Source organism: Salmo trutta, unplaced genomic scaffold, assembly GCF_901001165.1.
Source record: "Salmo trutta unplaced genomic scaffold, fSalTru1.1, whole genome shotgun sequence".
NCBI classification, from domain to species: Eukaryota; Metazoa; Chordata; class Actinopteri; order Salmoniformes; family Salmonidae; genus Salmo; species Salmo trutta.
In genome coordinates, this window is record NW_021823237.1 from 1,303,857 (window position 1) to 1,325,358 (window position 21,502).

At 49.1% G+C, this 21,502-nt stretch overlaps 1 protein-coding gene and 1 long non-coding RNA gene across 2 annotated transcripts in view; both read left to right on the forward strand.

The window, feature by feature from the left end:
- Positions 1–4,696: 4,696 nt before the first annotated feature.
- Positions 4,697–21,502, forward strand: part of LOC115189806 (uncharacterized) — a 30,481-nt gene continuing 13,675 nt past the window's right edge. The window contains 4 exon segments of the mRNA XM_029748318.1: positions 4,697–5,612; positions 8,460–8,930; positions 16,643–16,704; positions 16,997–17,062. Coding sequence (XP_029604178.1) covers positions 5,084–5,612; positions 8,460–8,930; positions 16,643–16,704; positions 16,997–17,062 — 1,128 coding nt within the window. The 5' untranslated portion in view covers positions 4,697–5,083.
- Positions 15,259–16,636, forward strand: LOC115189865 (uncharacterized). The gene is made up of 3 exons (XR_003877028.1): positions 15,259–15,691; positions 15,947–16,086; positions 16,142–16,636. It is a non-coding gene; the product is annotated as an uncharacterized LOC115189865 (long non-coding RNA).

The following is a 21,502-nucleotide window of genomic DNA, read 5'->3' on the forward strand; positions in this document are numbered from 1 at the left end:
TAATACTGCCAATGCTATTGTTAATACTGTCAATGCTATTGTTAATACTGCCAATGCTATTGTTAATACTGCCAATGCTATTGTTAAAACTGCCAATGCTATTGTTAATACTGCCAATGCTATTAATACTGTCAATGCTATTGTTAATACTGCCAATGCTATTGTTAATACTGCTAATGCTATTGTTAATACTGCCAATGCTATTGTTAATACTGTCAATGCTATTGTTAATACTGCCAATGCTATTGTTAATACTGCTAATGCTATTGTTAATACTGCCAATGCTATTGTTAATACTGTCAATGCTATTGTTAATACTGTCAATGCTATTGTTAATACTGTCAATGCTATTGTTAATACTGTCAATGCTATTGTTAATACTGCCAATGCTATTGTTAATACTGTCAATGCTATTGTTAATACTGTCAATGCTATTGTTAATACTGTCAATGCTATTGTTAATACTGTCAATGCTATTGTTAATATGGTAAATGCTATTGTTAATATGGTAAATGCTATTGTTAATACTGTCAATGCTATTGTTAATACTGCCAATGCTATTGTTAATACTGTCAATGCTATTGTTAATACTGCCAATGCTATTGTTAATACTGTCAATGCTATTGTTAATACTGCCAATGCTATTGTTAATACTGCCAATGCTATTGTTAATATGGTAAATGCTATAATATTATTTGTGCTATTAAGGCTATTATCTATTTTCATTTTTTTATATTGTTTAACAAAATTCTAAGTCTGGTAACCTTTCCTAATAAAATCTAACACATTTCGGCCATTTGTATTCTTTTTTACAATCTTCAGTGCGAGACTATTATTTTGAAGGAAAATGGGTAATTTGCTGCCTGACAACGGAAGTCCCGATCAGCTGATATACCATGTGCACCCACATGACTTGGGGTATGATGTCAAAATGAGGAAAACGTTCAATTGAACATGTCAATATAAAAAATATTTAAAAAACCTTGTCAATATATTAAACTTTTTTTTTTTTAAACATGTCAATATATAAAAAAAAAACATGTCAATATAAAAATAAATAAAAATAAAACATGTCAATATATTAAAAAAACAACAACAAAAAACATGTCAATATAAAAATAAATAAAAATAAAAACATGTCAATATAAAATAAATGAAAACAAAAACATGTCAATATAAAAATAAATAAATATAAAACATGTCAATATAAAAATAAATAAATAAAAACATGTCAATATAAAAATAAATAAAAACATGTCAATATAGTCGGCAGGTTTTATGATCACGTTCCTTCATTTATAACCATAATTTTTCTCCACACAGATATATGGGTTCCTCCCTTGACAAGATATTCCAGATATTATATATGGAATAATCGGGACATATTGTATAAAAATACGTCTTTGTTTTTAGAATACTGTTTCTGAAATAATATCCTATCGGTGAGCCAACTTGTAAATGCAGAGGGTCTTTTACTTCATTATAAGGAGTTTTTATTACTTTACAAGGTCCCTGTAACACCTAAAGATGTTTCCATTGTTTTAGATGCCATTCCCTCAGGTGTTGCTGTATTATTCAGGAACCTGACCCTGTCAAGACCCTCAGAACATACCTACAATTAACCCTGTTGACTCATCAGTAAGAAAGATTGGTTTTTATGTTGGTCCATTCAACAACAATAGAGCTGTAGGAACCTTGTTTCAACAGGATGTTGTATCTACTATACCTCATGTCATGTTGGTCCATTCAACAACAATAGAGCTGTAGGAGCCTTGTTTCAACAGGATGTTGTATCTACTATACCTCATGTCATGTTGGTCCATTCAACAACAATAGAGCTGTAGGAGCCTTGTCTCAACAGGATGTTGTATCTACTATACCTCATGTCATGTTGGTCCATTCAACAACAATAGAGCTGTAGGAGCCTTGTTTCAACAGGATGTTGTATCTACTATACCTCATGTCATGTTGGTCCATTCAACAACAATAGAGCTGTAGGAGCCTTGTTTCAACAGGATGTTGCCTTGTTTCAGCAGGATGTTATGTCATGCCTTTTGGAATGGTTGTATTGATAATATCTTTTGGAAAAATGTTTGGATGTTGCTACACACATACAGTACCTACTTATTAACAAAACGAAGGACGTTTCTTTTAAAATTATTCATAAATATTATCCTGCCAAACACCTATATGAAAAAGTTTAAGGAATACATAAATCTGAATTGTACCTTTTGTAATGACCACCCAGAAACGGTGTTGCATTGTATTCATGTAAGGAACCTGGCAAGACATCAGTAGATTTATAATTTAACACATTTATAAAGATTTTACACTATTATGGAGAGATGTACTGCTTGGATTCGTTACCTACCATAGAAATAAGTTGAAACAATTTTACGTAATTCATTTCATTATTCTTTTGGCCAAATTTCATATTCACAAATGCAAATTTACAAACATCACATTTACTTACCTTACAAAAATATATTGAACTATATTCTAAGACAATGGAAATACACTGTTAGAATGATAAATGTGTTTATGCCCCATAAGGCCCTTGTGTAATGTGATATTGTACCCCCCCCACAGCCCCATCCATCCCTAGCCCCCCCCCACAGCCCCATCCATCCCTAGCCCACCCCACAGCCCCATCCATCCCTAGCCCCCCCCCACAGCCCCATCCATCCCTAGCCCACCCCACAGCCCCATCCATCCCTAGCCCACCCCACAGCCCCATCCGTCCCTAGCCCACCCCACAGCCCCATCCATCCCTAGCCCACCCCACAGCCCCATCCGTCCCTAGCCCACCCCACAGCCCCATCCGTCCCTAGCCCACCCCACAGCCCCATCCGTCCCTAGCCCACCCCACAGCCCCATCCATCCCTAGCCCACCCCACAGCCCCATCCATCCCTAGCCCACCCCACAGCCCCATCCATCCCTAGCCCACCCCACAGCCCCATCCGTCCCTAGCCCACCCCACAGCCCCATCCGTCCCCCCCACAGCCCCATCCGTCCCTAGCCCACCCCACAGCCCCATCCGTCCCTAGCCCACCCCACAGCCCCATCCATCCCTAGCCCACCCCACAGCCCCATCCGTCCCTAGCCCACCCCACAGCCCCATCCGTCCCTAGCCCACCCCACAGCCCCATCCGTCCCTAGCCCACCCCACAGCCCCATCCGTCCCTAGCCCACCCCACAGCCCCATCCGTCCCTAGCCCACCCCACAGCCCCATCCGTCCCTAGCCCACCCCACAGCCCCATCCGTCCCTAGCCCACCCCACAGCCCCATCCGTCCCCCCCACAGCCCCATCCCATCCCTAGCCCACCCCACAGCCCCATCCGTCCCTAGCCCACCCCACAGCCCCATCCATCCCTAGCCCACCCCACAGCCCCATCCATCCCTAGCCCACCCCACAGGGGGGGGGGGGGGTGGAAGGGCCTAGTGCCCAGGGGGGGAGGGGGAGGGGGAGGGCCTGGTGCCCAGGGGGGGGGGGGTGTGGAAGGGCCTGGTGCCCGGGGGGGGGGGGGTGGAAGGGCCTGGTGCCCAGGGGGGGGGGTGTGGAAGGGCCTGGTGCCCAGGGGGGGTGGAAGGGCCTGGTGCCCAGGGGGGGGGGGGGGGGGGGGGTGGAAGGGCCTGGTGCCCAGGGGGTGGTGGAAGGGCCTGGTGCCCAGGGGGGGGTGGTGGAAGGGCCTGGTGATGAGCTTGATGATCCTTTCCAATACATTTACTGGGTCTTATTCTGCTCACATGATCATCAATGCTTCACTAACGATTGACAAATACTAAATATTCTCGCTATAATCCATAATAATCTCATCGTGTAGACTAGTCTACTCGCTCTGGTGGAGGAAAAACGCAGAGTTTCACAATCCAGAATATTGAATATTCACATGAACATCTATCTCCATTTGGATGAAAACATAGCTATAGTAATGGAAATATACAAGACAAGACAAGACCAACGGAATAATGTATCCCACCACCGATTAAAATACAACAGACGACTGTAAACAGACAGAGGCACTGGAGGAAAACTGAACAAGAAAACAGGTCACACACTACAGCATCTGACCAACGAACAAATATACAACAGTTGTCTCAGGGGGGGGGGGGGGGGCTACAAAAGAGCAAAGAAAGCAGATTGATATTGTTTTAATGCTGTATTTTATTACTTGATTCTAATCATGAGGACTAGGCTTTTATGAATCCTCTAAATCCTGATTAATAAACGTTTATTTGCTGCGCTGTGATTCTACATTGTCTCAGCAGAGAAGACAGGTCAGTTACATTTTACGTTTACTTATCCAGAGCGATTTACAGATCGGTGCCTTCACTTTATGTTATCCAGACGATATGATACCTCCTCTTGGACTGGTCAGGTGTGTCATGCGTCCCTAACCTTAACCTTAACCTAACCATTTAAAATTACAAATTCAATGGGAGGGGGGGAGGGGGGGCATCCCTAACCTTAACCTTAACCTAACCATTTAAAATGACAAATTCAATGGGAGGTGAGGGGGGGGGGCGTCCCTAACCTTAACCTTTACCTAACCATTTAAAATGACAAATTCAATGGGGGGGGGGGCGTCCCTAACCTTAACCTTTACCTAACCATTTAAAATGACAAATTCAATGGGGGGGGGGGGGCGTCCCTAACCTTAACCTTTACCTAACCATTTAAAATGACAAATTCAATGGGAGGGGGGGGACGACGTCCCTAACCTTAACCTTTACCTAACCATTTAAAATGACAAATTCAATGGGAGGGGGGACGTCCCAAGGATATCGGATAGCAGGGACAGAATGAGTTTCCAGTGGGCTGGACTATACACTCCGGAAAGGGCGACAGATTGAGAAGTTTCAGGAAGGAAACGAGTAACTCCCGAACAGAAGCCCAACTTCCTGAGTAGTGGAATGGAATGCGACCCGGAACTCTACTTCCTCTTCATAGATCTGTGTTCAATTAACAAAACGAGTTGCACCTGTTCCCCATTCAAACGGTCATGTGTTGGGAGAGAGACGGCAACTTGACGAAGCACCAGAATTAACAGTAACGAACGGGGGGGACTATTCGTGTTGTAATGTCGTCCCGGGCGGAAAACGTGGCGGAATTTTTAGAAATAGACATATGTCACGGCGACGTCTGTTCGGAGGTGGAGAGCGGATTATTCATCAACTCCGGTACAGGCGCGTCACTCTCACACGGCTTCTCGGAGTTTCAACAGTGGACTGGATCTAGTTCTCGTCCGTCTTCAGACCAAAACAACACAGACTGTGTCTCAAAGAGACCGAGAGACTGCTCCAATAACGACACCACACCATCCCGGAGTCTGTATCCCCAGAACGGCCCGGGGTGTGGATCCGGTGATCGTGTGATCCTTGGAGAGCTCCGGGGTCACCGAGCTCCCCGTTCCTCCATAGTGGACTGTCTGTTGGTGGAACTGTATGACACCTACAGCAGCGCCCGGATCAGTGTCGACAGCCCGGATAGCAGTACCGAGGCGTCCAGCTCCGAGCTGTTCTGCCGTAGTAATACTGGGTCCAGCTTCCTCCAGGAACTACAGGAGAAACACACCAGGAGACACCAGGTCAACTACCTGTCTCAGAAAGGTCAGTTACATGTATGTATGTATGTATGTATGTATGTATGTATGTAATGTAATGTAATGTAATGTAATGTATGTATGTTACCTTTTTATTTAACGAGGCAAGTCATTTAAGAACAAATTCTTATTTATAATGACGGCCTCCGGGGGAACAGTGGGTTAACTGCCTTGTTCAGGGGCAGAACGACAGATCGATTGTTTTATAAAAAACTGTTCCACTAAATAGCAAATGTGGCGACTCTGGTCATGGCACATGCGCTCTAGTCACCAGCTCTCAGATACAGTGGGGGGTGGGGGGGGGGGGGTGTCCAGCTCTAGGATACAGTGGGGGGGGTGTCCAGCTCTAGGATACAGTGGGGGGAGTCCAGCTCGAGGATACAGTGGGGGGGGGAGTCCAGCTCTAGGATACAGTGGGGGGGGAGTCCAGCTCGAGGATACAGTGGGGGGGGGAGTCCAGCTCTAGGATACAGTGGGGGGGAGTCCAGCTCTAGGATACAGTGGGGGGGAGGCCAGCTCTAGGATACAGTGGGGGGGGAGTCCAGCTCTAGGATACAGTGGGGGGGGGGGGGGAATCCAGCTCTAGGATACAGTGGGGGGGGGAGTCCAGCTCTAGGATACAGTGGGGGGGGAGTCCAGCTCTAGGATACAGTGGGGGGGGGGGGGGGAGTCCAGCTCTAGGATACAGTGGGGGGGGAGTCCAGCTCTAGGATACAGTGGGGGGGGGGTCCAGCTCTAGGATACAGTGGGGGGGGGGAGTCCAGCTCTAGGATACAGTGGGGGGGGAGTTCAGCTCTAGGATACAGTGGGGGGGGGGGGAGTTCAGCTCTAGGATACAGTGGGGGGGGGGGGAGTTCAGCTCTAGGATACAGTGGGGGGGGGGGGGGGGGGAGTTCAGCTCTAGGATACAGTGGGGGGGGGGGGGGAGTCCAGCTCTAGGATACAGTGGGGGGGGGGGGGGGGAGTCCAGCTCTAGGATACAGTGGGGGGGGGGGGGGGGAGTCCAGCTCTAGGATACAGTGGGGGGGGGGTCCAGCTCTAGGATACAGTGGGGGGGGGGGGGAGTCCAGCTCTAGGATACAGTGGGGGGGGGAGTTCAGCTCTAGGATACAGTGGGGGGGGGGGGAGTTCAGCTCTAGGATACAGTGGGGGGGGGGGGGGGAGTCCAGCTCTAGGATACAGTGGGGGGGGGGTCCAGCTCTAGGATACAGTGGGGGGGGGGGGGGGAGTCCAGCGCTAGGATACAGTGGGGGGAGTCCAGCGCTAGGATACAGTGGGGGGGTCCAGCTCTAGGATACAGTGGGGGGGGTCCAGCTCTAGGATACAGTGGGGGGGGTCCAGCTCTAGGATACAGTGGGGGGGGTCCAGCTCTAGGATACAGTGGGGGGAGTCCAGCCCTAGGATACAGTGGGGGGAGTCCAGCTCTAGGATACAGTGGGGGGGGGGGAGTCCAGCTCTAGGATACAGTGGGGGGGGGGGGGGAGTCCAGCTCTAGGATACAGTGGGGGGGAGAGTCCAGCTCTAGGATACAGTGGGGGGGGGGGGAGTCCAGCTCTAGGATACAGTGGGGGGGGGGGAGTCCAGCTCTAGGATACAGGGGGGGGGGGGGGGGGGAGTCCAGCTCTAGGATACAGTGGGGGGGGTCCAGCTCTAGGATACAGTGGGGGGGGGGGGGGGGGAGTCCAGCTCTAGGATACAGTGGGGGGGGGTCCAGCTCTAGGATACAGTGGGGGGGGGGGGGGGAGTCCAGCTCTAGGATACAGTGGGGGGGGAGTCCAGCTCTAGGATACAGTGGGGGGGGGGGGGAGTCCAGCTCTAGGATACATTGGGGGGGGGGGAGTTCAGCTCTAGGATACATTGGGGGGGGGGGGAGTTCAGCTCTGGAATACAGTGGGGGGGGGGTAGTCCAGCTCTAGGATACAGGGGGGGGGGGGAGTCCAGCTCTAGGATACAGTGGGGGGGAGTCCAGCTCTAGGATACAGTGGGGGGGGGAGTCCAGCGCTAGGATACAGTGGGGGGAGTCCAGCTCTAGTATACAGTGGGGGGGTCCAGCTCTAGGATACAGTGGAGGGGGGGGGGGTCCAGCTCTAGGATACAGTGGGGGGGGAGTCCAGCTCTAGGATACAGTGGGGGGGTTTATATTACTCTGTAATCATCAGATCACATTAAATCTACTACTGCCAGTCTGTCACTCACTCCCACACACTTCATGTATTGTGAAGTCTGTTTATAAAATGCATTTTAATGTTTAAAAATTGTATTATAATGTAGATTACTGCCTTATTTTTGCTGGCCCCAGGAAGAGTAGCTGCTGCCTTGACAGGAACTAATGGGGATCCATAATAAACCCCAGGAAGAGTAGCTGCTGCCTTGGCAGGAACTAATGGGGATCCATAATAAACCCCAGGAAGAGTAGCTGCTGCCTTGGCAGGAACTAATGGGGATCCATAATAAACCCCAGGAAGAGTAGCTGCTGCCTTGGCAGGAACTAATGGGGATCCATAATAAACCCCAGGAAGAGTAGCTGCTGCCTTGGCAGGAACTAATGGGGATCCATAATAAACCCCAGGAAGAGTAGCTGCTGCCTTGGCAGGAACTAATGGGGATCCATAATAAACCCCAGGAAGAGTAGCTGCTGCCTTGGCAGGAACTAATGGGGATCCATAATAAACCCCAGGAAGAGTAGCTGCTGCCTTGGCAGGAACTAATGGGGATCCATAATAAATACAAATATACATGACAGCCTAATAATAATAATAATAATAATAATAATAATAATAATAATAATAATAATAATAATAATAATACAATGAGGAGCTGCTCTATATATCTATATATCTATATTGTGTTTCAGCACCAGAAGAGTTGAGCTGTATCGTAGGGGAGGTACTCTACAGGACAGGTCTCCAGTCAGCCAAGCTGCTCTATATATCTATATATCTATATTGTGTTTCAGCACCAGAAGAGTTGAGCTGTATCGTAGGGGAGGTACTCTACAGGACAGGTCTCCAGTCAGCCAAGCTGCTCTATATATCTATATATCTATATTGTGTTTCAGCACCAGAAGAGTTGAGCTGTATCGTAGGGGAGGTACTCTACAGGACAGGTCTCCAGTCAGCCAAGCTGCTCTATATATCTATATATCTATATTGTGTTTCAGCACCAGAAGAGTTGAGCTGTATCGTAGGGGAGGTACTCTACAGGACAGGTCTCCAGTCAGCCAAGCTGCTGCGCCAGCTGAAGCGGAGAGATCGCCTCGCTCACAAGCTCCAGAAGAACTATGACATCATCACCGCCTGTCTGCAGGCCGCGTCCCAGAAGAGAAGTAAGGAGACGCACCCTGAGCCCTATGTAGTGCACCCTATTCCCTATGTAGTGCCCCCTATTCCCTATGTAGTGCACCCTATTCCCTGTGTAGTGCTCCCTATTCCCTGTGTAGTGCTCCCTATTCCCTGTGTAGTGCCCCCTATTCCCTATGTAGTGCACCCTATTCCCTATGTAGTGCACCCTATTCCCTATGTAGTGCTCCCTATTCCCTATGTAGTGCACCATATTCCCTATGTAGTGCACCATATTCCCTATGTAGTGCACCCTATTCCCTATGTAGTGCACCCTATTCCCTATGTAGTGCACCCTATTCCCTATGTAGTGCACCCTATTCCCTATGTAGTGCTCCCTATTCCCTATGTAGTGCACCATATTCCCTATGTAGTGCACCATATTCCCTATGTAGTGCACCCTATTCCCTATGTAGTGCACCCTATTCCCTATGTAGTGCTCCCTATTCCCTATGTAGTGCACCCTATTCCCTATTCCCCGTGTAGTCGTGCTCCCTATTCCCTGTGTAGTGTCGTGCCCCCTATTCCCCGTGTAGTCGTGCCCCCTATTCCCCGTGTAGTCGTGCTCCCTATTCCCCGTGTAGTCGTGCACCCTATTCCCCGTGTAGTGTCGTGCCCCCTATTCCCCGTGTAGTCGTGCCCCCTATTCCCCGTGTAGTCGTGCTCCCTATTCCCCGTGTAGTCGTGCTCCCTATTCCCTGTGTGGTGTCGTGCTCCCTATTCCCGTGTAGTCGTGCTCCCTATTCCCCGTGTGGTGCCCCCTATTCCCCGTGTGGTGCTCCCTATTCCCCGTGTGGTGTCGTGCTCCCTATTCCCCGTGTAGTCGTGCTCCCTATTCCCCGTGTGGTGTCGTGCTCCCTATTCCCCGTGTGGTGTCGTGCTCCCTATTCCCCGTGTGGTGTCGTGCTCCCTATTCCCCGTGTGGTGTCGTGCTCCCTATTCCCCGTGTGGTGTCGTGCTCCCTATTCCCCGTGTGGTGTCGTGCTCCCTATTCCCCGTGTGGTGTCGTGCCCCCTATTCCCCGTGTGGTGTCGTGCCCCCTATTCCCCGTGTGGTGTCGTGCCCCTATTCCCCGTGTCGTGCCCCCTATTCCCCGTGTCGTGCCCCCTATTCTCCGTGTCGTGCCCCCTATTCCCTATATTGTCGTGCTCCCTATTCCCCGTGTCGTGCCCCCTATTCCCTGTGTAGTGTCGTGCTCCTACCCTATTCCCCGTGTCGTGCTCCCTATTCCCTGTGTAGTGTCGTGCCCCCATTCCCCGTGTCGTGCTCCCTATTCCCCGTGTCGTGCTCCCTATTCCCCGTGTCGTGCTCCCTATTCCCCGTGTCGTGCCCCCTATTCCCCGTGTCGTGCCCCCTATTCCCCGTGTCGTGCCCCCTATTCCCCGTGTCGTGCCCCTATTCCCTATATTGTCGTGCTCCCTATTCCCCGTGTCGTGCCCCCTATTCCCCGTGTCGTGCTCCCTATTCCCTATATTGTCGTGCTCCCTATTCCCTATATTGTCGTGCTCCCTATTCCCTATATTGTCGTGCCCCCTATTCCCCGTGTCGTGCTCCCTATTCCCCGTGTCGTGCCCCCTATTCCCCGTGTCGTGCCCCCTATTCCCCGTGTCGTGCCCCCTATTCCCCGTGTCGTGCTCCCTATTCCCCGTGTCGTGCTCCCTATTCCCCGTGTCGTGCTCCCTATTCCCTATATTGTCGTGCTCCCTATTCCCTATTGTCGTGCTCCCTATTCCCTATATTGTCGTGCTCCCTATTCCCTATATTGTCGTGCTCCCTATTCCCTATATTGTCGTGCTCCCTATTCCCTATATTGTCGTGCTCCCTATTCCCTATATTGTCGTGCCCCCTATTCCCCGTGTCGTGCTCCCTATTCCCCGTGTCGTGCCCCCTATTCCCCGTGTCGTGCCCCCTATTCCCCGTGTCGTGCCCCCTATTCCCCGTGTCGTGCCCCCTATTCCCCGTGTCGTGCCCCCTATTCCCCGTGTCGTGCCCCCTATTCCCCGTGTCGTGCCCCCTATTCCCCGTGTCGTGCCCCCTATTCCCCGTGTCGTGCCCCCTATTCCCCGTGTCGTGCTCCCTATTCCCCGTGTCGTGCTCCCTATTCCCCGTGTCGTGCTCCCTATTCCCTATATTGTCGTGCTCCCTATTCCCTATATTGTCGTGCTCCCTATTCCCTATATTGTCGTGCCCCCTATTCCCTATATTGTCGTGCCCCCTATTCCCCGTGTCGTGTCGTGCCCCCTATTCCCCGTGTCGTGTCGTGCTCCCTATTCCCCGTGTCGTGCTCCCTATTCCCCGTGTCGTGCTCCCTATTCCCCGTGTCGTGCTCCCTATTCCCCGTGTAGTGTCGTGCCCCCTATTCCCCGTGTCGTGCCCCCTATTCCCCGTGTCGTGCCCCCTATTCCCCGTGTCGTGCCCCCTATTCCCCGTGTCGTGCCCCCTATTCCCCGTGTCGTGCTCCCTATTCCCTATATTGTCGTGCCCCCTATTCCCCGTGTCGTGCTCCCTATTCCCTATATTGTCGTGCCCCCTATTCCCCGTGTCGTGCTCCCTATTCCCTATATTGTCGTGCCCCCTATTCTCCGTGTCGTGCCCCCTATTCTCCGTGTCGTGCCCCCTATTCTCCGTGTCGTGCTCCCTATTCCCCGTGTCGTGCTCCCTATTCCCCGTGTCGTGCTCCCTATTCCCTATATTGTCGTGCCCCCTATTCCCCGTGTCGTGCCCCCTATTCCCTATAGTGTCGTGCCCCCTATTCCCCGTGTCGTGCCCCCTATTCCCCGTGTCGTGCCCCTATTCCCTATATTGTCGTGACCAAACAGTGTGTTCAGGGCTCCTACCCTATTCCTTCACACAGCGTTCACGCCCCTCCACTTTTTCCACATTTTTGTTACAGCCTGAATTTAAAATGGATTAAATGTAGCTATTTTTTTAAACTTGTTCTTGAACACCATGGGTTTGGAAATTGTGTTGTGTTGTATGATGCAAGAAACCACGTTATAAAATATATTATTATTACCATGCAGAAAACTAGACAACATTGTAGGCTACACTTCTGCCTATTGGCTTATTTGCATATTCAAGCCTGTGTCAAAATACAACACTGTCCCTTTAAGACATAAGCTTTTTTAACCTTGACTGGTTTTTCAGACTGCTTCAGAAGTAGCCTACACGTTTTGGGCTTTGGGAAGCAGTAACTCCCCATTGCCGACCTATACTTATCTATAACTGGGCTGATAACTCGCTAACTAGCAAAGAATATCGACAGTAGTGCACTGATCTGAAGAGCTCATTAACTCGCTGGTGACGGAAAGACCGCTGGTGGACAACCTCCACCAATAACAACTCTACTCCGCTCTGGCTCCGCCTACAACCACATCACAGATCCAATCTAGCGAAGTTACATTTGTTTTGGTTTGTTGCAATGAAAAGGACCTGATTTAATTATAATTTTTTTTTTATTTATTTTTTTATCATGTTGATTCGATCACAGAACAAAAAATGTCGATCTGCAAACTAGTGGAGCGAATTTAGTAAATTTTAGTCTCTTCCGTGTCTGCGCGCAGCGTGGCGGCGTTAAGTGCAGCGTGGCGGGATTATGTTTTTCGAAATGTTTACAAATTACTTAATGAAAAGCTTAAATGTCTTGAGTCAATAAGTATTTAACCCCTTTGTTATGGCAAGCCTAAATACGTTCAGGAGGAAATATTTGCTTAATAAGTCACATAAGTTGCCTGGACAATAATAGTGTTTTACATGTTGTTTTTTATAGTGACTTCCTCATTTCTGCTTTCCACCAGACACTGGGAGATACATTCACCTTTCAGCTGGACAATAACCTGAAACACAAGCTCAGATACACACTGGAGTTGCTTACCAGTTAGACATGGATACATTCACCTTTCAGCTGGACAATAACCTGAAACACAAGCTCAGATACACACTGGAGTTGCTTACCAGTTAGACATGGAATGTTCCTGAGGAGCCTAGTTACCGTTTTCGACTTAATTCTGCTTGAAAATCTACGGCAAGACTTGAAATAGGCGTAAAGACCCACAGCTGTAGAAAGCTCTTAGAGAATTACCCATAAAGACCCACAGCTCTTAGAGAATTACCCATAAAGACCCACAGCTGTAATTGCTGTCAAAGGTGATTATGTATTTACTCATGGGTGTGAATACTTATGTCTTGAGAGATTTTGTTTTTCATTTTCCAAAAATGTGCTAACATTTCTAAAAACATGTTTTCACTTTGTCATTATGGGGTCTTGTGGGTAAATGGAGGAGGGGGGATTATAATGCTGTGCAGCTTTACTCTTAATAGCCAGGAAGTGTTATGGGTGTTTCCTGTGCAGCTTTACTCTTAACATAACACTCTTAGGAAGTGTTATGGATGTTTCCCCACAGAGAGCTGAGTAGACTAATCATGTTCCACGTCTCAGCACCATATTATAACCTACCAACACCTTTCCATAATATCCTGCCCAGTGCCCACCCAGACGGTGTTCCATGTCTGCTTGGATTGGTTGTTTTCACACAGCACCTTCCCAGCAGGGCTCCATCATCTACAGCAGATGTGGACCTGTAGCCGGGCAAAGGATCTGTACAACTGGCTACTAAATTCTTACAGCTCGCTTTTGTTAATGTCCTTCTCTGTTTTGATCAACATGCAGCATGACACCTACCATGGAGGTCAAGTCTGGTGTAACAGTGATCAGGAGGTCAAGTCTGTGGTAACAGTGATCAGGAGGTCAAGCCTGTTGTAACAGTGATCAGGAGGTAAAGTCTGTTGTAACAGTGATCAGGAGGTAAAGTCTGTTGTAACAGTGATCAGGAGGTAAAGTCTGTTGTAACAGTGATCAGGAGGTAAAGTCTATGGTGTAACAGTGATCAGGAGGTAAAGTCTATGGTGTAACAGTGATCAGGAGGTAAAGTCTATGGTGTAACAGTGATCAGGAGGTAAAGTCTATGGTGTAACAGTGATCAGGAGGTAAAGTCTGTTGTAACAGTGATCAGGAGGTAAAGTCTGTTGTAACAGTGATCAGGAGGTAAAGTCTGTTGTAACAGTGATCAGGAGGTAAAGTCTATGTGGTAACAGTGATCAGGAGGTAAAGTCTATGGTGTAACAGTGATCAGGAGGTAAAGTCTATGGTGTAACAGTGATCAGGAGGTAAAGTCTATGGTGTAACAGTGATCAGGAGGTTAAAGTCTGGTGTAACAGTGATCAGGAGGTTAAAGTCTGGTGTAACAGTGATCAGGAGGTTAAAGTCTGGTGTAACAGTGATCAGGAGGTAAAGTCTATGGTGTAACAGTGATCAGGAGGTAAAGTCTATGGTGTAACAGTGATCAGGAGGTAAAGTCTGTAGTAACAGTGATCAGGAGGTAAAGTCTATGGTGTAACAGTGTGTAAAGTGGGACTTGTCTTCTCACAGTACCAGCAGCATGTTACAGTAAACCTCCTACCTGAAGTCATCTGGCTGAGACTCATACATGCCTTGGTATCTAGTGATGTAGCAGAGATGACTGTCTTTCCATTCACAACGGCTCTCTTTTTGGGGGTTGTTGCCCTACCGATCTTCCCCTCTCCACCCCTCCCTTTACATTGCTTCATCATGGCTTTCCTCCCTCCCTCCCTCCCTCCCTCCCTCCCTCCCCTCCCTGCGGTAAGGGTGTATACCGGGGCAGCTGCTCCTGAGACCGCTGCAGAGCCGCATCTCCTCGGTATGGTTAGAGGGAGAACTGATATCTGATCATCGATTAACACAGATCTATATATATATTCTAGCAACTCTATTTTTTTTTATTATTTTTTTTTAAAGGCATAATTGCGTGCGATTTCCTCCTGGATGGAACAAACATCAAGGCCATTTTCCTGTAGGCTGGAGACTGTTGACAGTTGTTGGTTTGGACCGGAGACGGAAAGATCAATCTGACTGATCAACCTCCCTCCCTGGAGGACACCGGGCTGTTGTGGAGCAGCTAGACGACGGGATTCGCGTGGGACGGAGGGAATAACGGACATTTTTTAAAATATTTTTATATTGAAGCAGCAGCACAAAGGGGGGAAATAAAAACATGAATGTAGTCTACCGATAATAACTTGTAGGTTACACGGTGCGCGTGTGTCGGGTTTGATTGGGGAAATGAAGCAGGCCCGGTTTAACGCGGGTCGGAGGGCTCGGTCTGGACCGTGTGTGTCGCGGCAAGGTTCGAGCGGTGTCGGTAACATCATCAGTAACGTGCTGAAGAAAAGGAACGGCATCTCCCGGAGAGCACCCCGTCTGCTCTGCACGTTAGAGCCAGGTGACCGACCGGATCCCGTTCAGCGCCCGGAGCCCGTTCAGCTCCAGCCTGATTCATACTCTCTGTGCTCCGTGGTCTGTCTGTACAGAATAACATGTCACTGCTCGTTGTGATGGGGGGCTGTTCATTCATTGTGGTTCTGAAATCATGGTGATATTTTACAAGGCGTTTCATTCATGTGATTTCCCCGTTAACTCGGTTTTAGGGCTGATAGAACTAAAGCCCACTAGTTGAATTCCTTCATTCATGTCGTCTTCTATTGGATGTTGCTGTCAGATGTAGCCTAGCTACATGTAGCCTAGCCCATAGGTCTAGTCATATCCATCTCTAGCTAGCCCGTCTGGTGATGTAGCCTAGCTACATGTAGCCTAGCCCATAGGTCTAGTCATATCCATCTCTAGCTAGCCCGTCTGGTGATGTAGCCTAGCTACATGTAGCCTAGCCCATAGGTCTAGTCATATCCATCTCTAGCTAGCCCGTCTGGTGATGTAGCCTAGCTACATGTAGCCTAGCCTATAGGTCTAGTCATATCCATCTCTAGCTAGCCCGTCTGGTGATGTAGCCTAGCTACATGTAGCCTAGCCCATAGGTCTAGTCATATCCATCTCTAGCTAGCCCGTCTGGTGATGTAGCCTAGCTACATGTAGCCTAGTCACATGTAGCCTAGTCACATGTAGCCTAGCTACATGTAGCCTAGTCTATAGGTCTAGTCATATCCATCTCTAGCTAGCCCGTCTGGTGATGTAGCCTAGCTACATGTAGCCTAGCCCTAAGGTCTAGTCATATCCATCTCTAGCTAGCCCGTCTGGTGATGTAGCCTAGCTACATGTAGCCTAGCCCATAGGTCTAGTCATATCCATCTCTAGCTAGCCCGTTTGGTGATGTAGCCTAGCCCATAGGTCTAGTCATATCCATCTCTAGCTAGCCCGTCTGGTGATGTAGCCTAGCTACATGTAGCCTAGCCCATAGGTCTAGTCATATCCATCTCTAGCTAGCCCGTCTGGTGATGTAGCCTAGCTACATGTAGCCTAGCCCATAGGTCTAGTCATATCCATCTCTAGCTAGCCCGTCTGGTGATGTAGCCTAGCTACATGTAGCCTAGCCCATAGGTCTAGTCATATCCATCTCTAATTGTCACTAATATATTTCCATATCGCCATGTTTCAGTACTATGATAAATGTGATTTTGTTTATCCCAGGAGAAACACGGATAGCAGTGACATCATTAGTGATGGACAGGCTTATTTCCCTCCCTGCACGTCACTGTACTTAAACTGATGATATTATGTACCTGATTAGTCACTAAGCCTCGTTAGAGAGCTTTCTATGTGTGTGTGTTGAGTGGTGACTGACCGTTCTGCTACAGTGGAGTTTTTCAGTCTGTACATTGTTCTCTGTAGGAGTGGACACCAGGTTAAAGTTCACCATCGAACCTTCTCTGGGCAAGAACGGCTTCCAACAGGTCAGTATGGTCCCGTCACATCTTTAGCCCAGTTTCAGGTGTCTGTGTGTATATCATATTTATGTGATGTCGGTCTGTGTTGAATCTGATCTGTGTTGAATCTGATCTGTGTTGAATCTGATCTGTGTTGAATCTGATCTGTGTTGAATCTGATCGGTTTGAATCTGATCTGTAGTGACTGAATCTGATCTGTAGTGACTGAATCTGATCTGTAGTGACTGAATCTGATCTGTGAATCTGATCTGTGTTGAATCTGATTTTAGTGAATCTGATCTGTGTGTTCTCTCCCCAGTGGTATGATGCTCTGAAGGCTGTGGTCAGACTTCCTACAGGCATCCCTAAAGAGTGGAGGAAGAGGGTAGGTCATAGTAGAGCTACTGATGTAACAGATGTGATGCTACTTCCCATCTCTCTAGCGGTGTTTATTCTGACTGGCCGGCCAGCGGCCCCAGTTGATTGGTGTTTATTCTGACTGGCCGGCCAGCGGTCCCAGTTGATTGGTGTTTATAATGACTGGCCGGCCAGCGGCCCAGTTGATTGGTGTTTATAATGACTGGCCGGCCAGCGGCCCCAGTTGATTGGTGTTTATAATGACTGGCCGGCCAGCGGCCCCAGTTGATTGGTGTTTATAATGACTGGCCGGCCAGCGGCCCCAGTTGATTGGTGTTTATAATGACTGGCCGGCCAGCGGCCCCAGTTGATTGGTGTTTATAATGACTGGCCGGCCAGCGGCCCAGTGATTGGTGTTTATAATGACTGGCCGGCCAGCGGCCCCAGTTGATTGGTGTTTATAATGACTGGCCGGCCAGCGGCCCCAGTTGATTGGTGTTTATTCTGACTGGCCGGCCAGCGGCCCCAGTTGATTGGTGTTTATTCTGACTGGCCGGCCAGCGGCCCCAGTTGATTGGTGTTTATAATGACTGGCCGGCCAGCGGCCCCAGTTGATTGGTGTTTATAATGACTGGCCGGCCAGCGGCCCCAGTTGATTGGTGTTTATAATGACTGGCCGGCCAGCGGCCCCAGTTGATTGGTGTTTATAATGACTGGCCGGCCAGCGGCCCCAGTTGATTGGTGTTTATAATGACTGGCCGGCCAGCGGCCCCAGTTGATTGGTGTTTATAATGACTGTAGACAGAAGGAAGCGCATTAGATGTGCAGGACAACCATTATGTTGATGGCTGTAGATTTGTTTGTTACCATGGAAATACCTGTGAATTAGCAGGATGCTGATGCAGCCATTATAACTAGAGCATGCTAGCTAACTCTCTCCTGTTGAACACAGCGAGGGCCCTCGGGGACAGGACAAATTTATTCAGCTTTCTGAGGTTGAAGAGTCGCCGTCGTGCCTTCCTCACCACGGTGTCAGCGTGGTTCGACCATTTCAGCTCCTCTGAGATGGGTAGGCAGAGGAACTTGAGGTTTTTGACAGTGTCCACGGCTGCCCCATTGATGAGGACGGGGACATGCCCAGCCTGGTTCCTCCTGAAGTCCACAATCAGCACCTTTTGCTTTGCTGATGTTGAGGGAGAGTTTGTTTACCTGGCACCACAGCGTCAGAGTGCCTACCTCCTCTCTGTAGGTCATCTCGTTGTTGTTGGTAATCAGGTCTACCTACTACTGTCGTGTCGTCAGGGAACTTGATGATGGAACTGTGTGAAGCCAGTCAGTCGTGGATATACAGTGCCTTGCAGAAGTATTCACCCCCCCTTGGCATTTTTAGTATTTTTTTTTTTTACAACCTGGAATTAAAATATATTTTTTGTGGCGTTTGTATCATTTGATTTACACAACATGCCTACCACTTTGAACATGCAAAATATGTGTTATTGTAAAACAAACAAGAAATAAGACACAAAAACTGAAAACTTGAGCGTGCATAACTATTCACCCCCCCTAAAGTCAATACTTTGTAGAGCCACCTTTTGCAGCAATTACAGCTGCAAGTCTCTTGGGGTATGTCTCTGTAAGCTTGGCACATCTAGCCACTGGGATTTTTGCCCATTCTTCAAGGCAAAACTGCTCCAGCTCCTTCAAGTTGGATGGGTTCCGCTGGTGGACAGCAATCTTTAAGTCATACCACAGATTCTCAATTGGATTGAGGTCTGGGCTTTAACTAGGCCATTCCAAGACATTTAAATGTTTCCCCTTAAACCATCCAAGTGTTTCTTTAGCAGTATGCCTAGGGTCATTGTCCTGCTGGAAGGTGAACCTCTGTCCCAGTCTCAAACCTCTGGAAGACTGAAACGGGTTTCCCTCAAGAATTTCACTTTATTTAGCGCCATCCATTAATCCTTCAATTCTGACCACAGCATGGTGCTGCCACCACCATGCTTCACTGTGGGGATGGTTTTCTTGGGGTGATGAGAGGTGTTGGGATTGCGCCAGACACAGCATTTATTTTGATGGTCAAAAAGCTCAATTTTAGTCTCATCTAACCAGAGTACCATCTTCCATATGTTTGGGGAGTCTCCCACATGCCTTTTGGCGAACACCAAACGTGTTTGCTTATTTTTTTCTTTAACCAATGGCTTTTTTCTGCCCACTCTTCTGTAAAGCCCAGCTCTGTGGAGTGTACGGCTTAAAGTGGTCCTATGGACAGATACTCCAATCTCTGCTGTAGAGCTTTGCAGCTCCTTCAGGTTTATCTTTGGTATCTTTGTCACCTGAGTTCTAATTGTGCCTACCTCTGAACGAGTAGAATCATGAATGATTAATGTGTGCTCATTATGTTTGACTGCTCCCTCTGAATCATGAATGATTAATGGGTGCTCGTTATGTTCCCCTGTATTTGCCTTGTTAGCAGCTCGTTCATTCACCACTCTGTCCGACAGGAAACTCCGCCCACGACATCCAGTAGGCAGAGAGGTGATAAGAAATGGCTTAGCCCAGACCTACAGAGAGGGTTTGTTTTTAACTTCCCTTGACACCATCACATCTATGTTGTGAAGTGCACCAGTCCCTCCTGCAGCAAAGCACCCCCACAACATGATGCCGCCGCCCCCGTGCTTCGTGTCCGACCCGCTCAATTGCTCCTCCACTTTGTCCCCTATACTTTTGATTTGCCATCTTGATCAATCTGCGTAGGTCGTATTTGTGCTGTTTAACCAAACTAGTGTTCCCCGGTCACCCTTTCCCCTAAGCACCATCTCTCTCCTTCAGAGATGACCCCTGGCTTCTTTACTTGCGGGATTGTCTTGAGACCTGCCAGACAACTGATGAAACTGACGAGTATTTCTGTCTGTAACCACCATTGTGGGAATAAAGTCATTCTGATTGGCTTGGCCTGTCTCCCCTGTGGGTGGCCCTATGCCCTCCCAGGCCCACCCATTGCTGAGCCCCTGCCCAGTCATGTGAAATCCATAGATTAGGGCCTTAATGAATTTATTTCAGTTGACTGATTTCCTTCTGTAAACTATAACTTGTTGTGTTTTTATGTTTATGTATATCTACCACCAAATATCTAACCGGTAACCACATATACACGGAGTGTCCCAAACGTTAAGAGCACCTTCCTAATATTGACTTGCTCCCCCTTTTGCCCAGTTCTGGACACAAACCGGAGCACCTGGCGACTACTACCATACCCCTTTCAAAGGCTCTTTACTGTCCGTCTCCTGTTAGGACTCTTTACTCTGCGTCTCCTCCTGTTAGGACTCTTTACTCTGCGTCTCCTCCTGTAAGGACTCTTTACTGTCTCTCCTCCTGTAAGGACTCTTTACTCTGCGTCTCCTCCTGTAAGGACTCTGCGGCTCCTCCTGTAAGGACTCTGCGTCTCCTCCTGTAAGGACTCTGCGTCTCCTCCTGTAAGGACTCTGCGTCTCCTCCTGTAAGGACTCTGCGTCTCCTCCTGTAAGGACTCTGCGTCTCCTCCTGTAAGGACTCTGCGGCTCCTCCTGTAAGGACTCTGCGTCTCCTCCTGTAAGGACTCTGCGTCTCCTCCTGTAAGGACTCTGCCGCTCCTCCTGTAAGGGACTCTGCGTCTCCTCCTGTAAGGACTCTGCGTCTCCTCCTGTAAGGACTCTGCGTCTCCTCCTGTAAGGACTCTGCGTCTCCTCCTGTAAGGACTCTGCGTCTCCTCCTGTAAGGACTCTGCGTCTCCTCCTGTAAGGACTCTGCGTCTCCTCCTGTAAGGACTCTGCCTCTCCTCCTGTAAGGACTCTGCCTCTCCTCCTGTAAGGACTCTGCCTCTCCTCCTGTAAGGACTCTGCCGCTCCTCCTGTAAGGACTCTGCCGCTCCTCCTGTAAGGACTCTGCCGCTCCTCCTGTAAGGACTCTGCCGCTCCTCCTGTAAGGACTCTGCCGCTCCTCCTGTAAGGACTCTGCCGCTCCTCCTGTAAGGACTCTGCCGCTCCTCCTGTAAGGACTCTGCCGCTCCTCCTGTAAGGACTCTGCCGCTCCTCCTGTAAGGACTCTGCCGCTCCTCCTGTAAGGACTCTGCCGCTCCTCCTGTAAGGACTCTGCCGCTCCTCCTGTAAGGACTCTGCCGCTCCTCCTGTAAGGACTCTGCCGCTCCTCCTGTAAGGACTCTGCCGCTCCTCCTGTAAGGACTCTGCCGCTCCTCCTGTAAGGACTCTGCCGCTCCTCCTGTAAGGACTCTGCGGCTCCTCCTGTAAGGACTCTGCGGCTCCTCCTGTAAGGACTCTGCGGCTCCTCCTGTAAGGACTCTGCGGCTCCTCCTGTAAGGACTCTGCGGCTCCTCCTGTAAGGACTCTGCCTCTCCTCCTGTAAGGACTCTGCCTCTCCTCCTGTAAGGACTCTGCCTCTCCTCCTGTAAGGACTCTGCCTCTCCTCCTGTAAG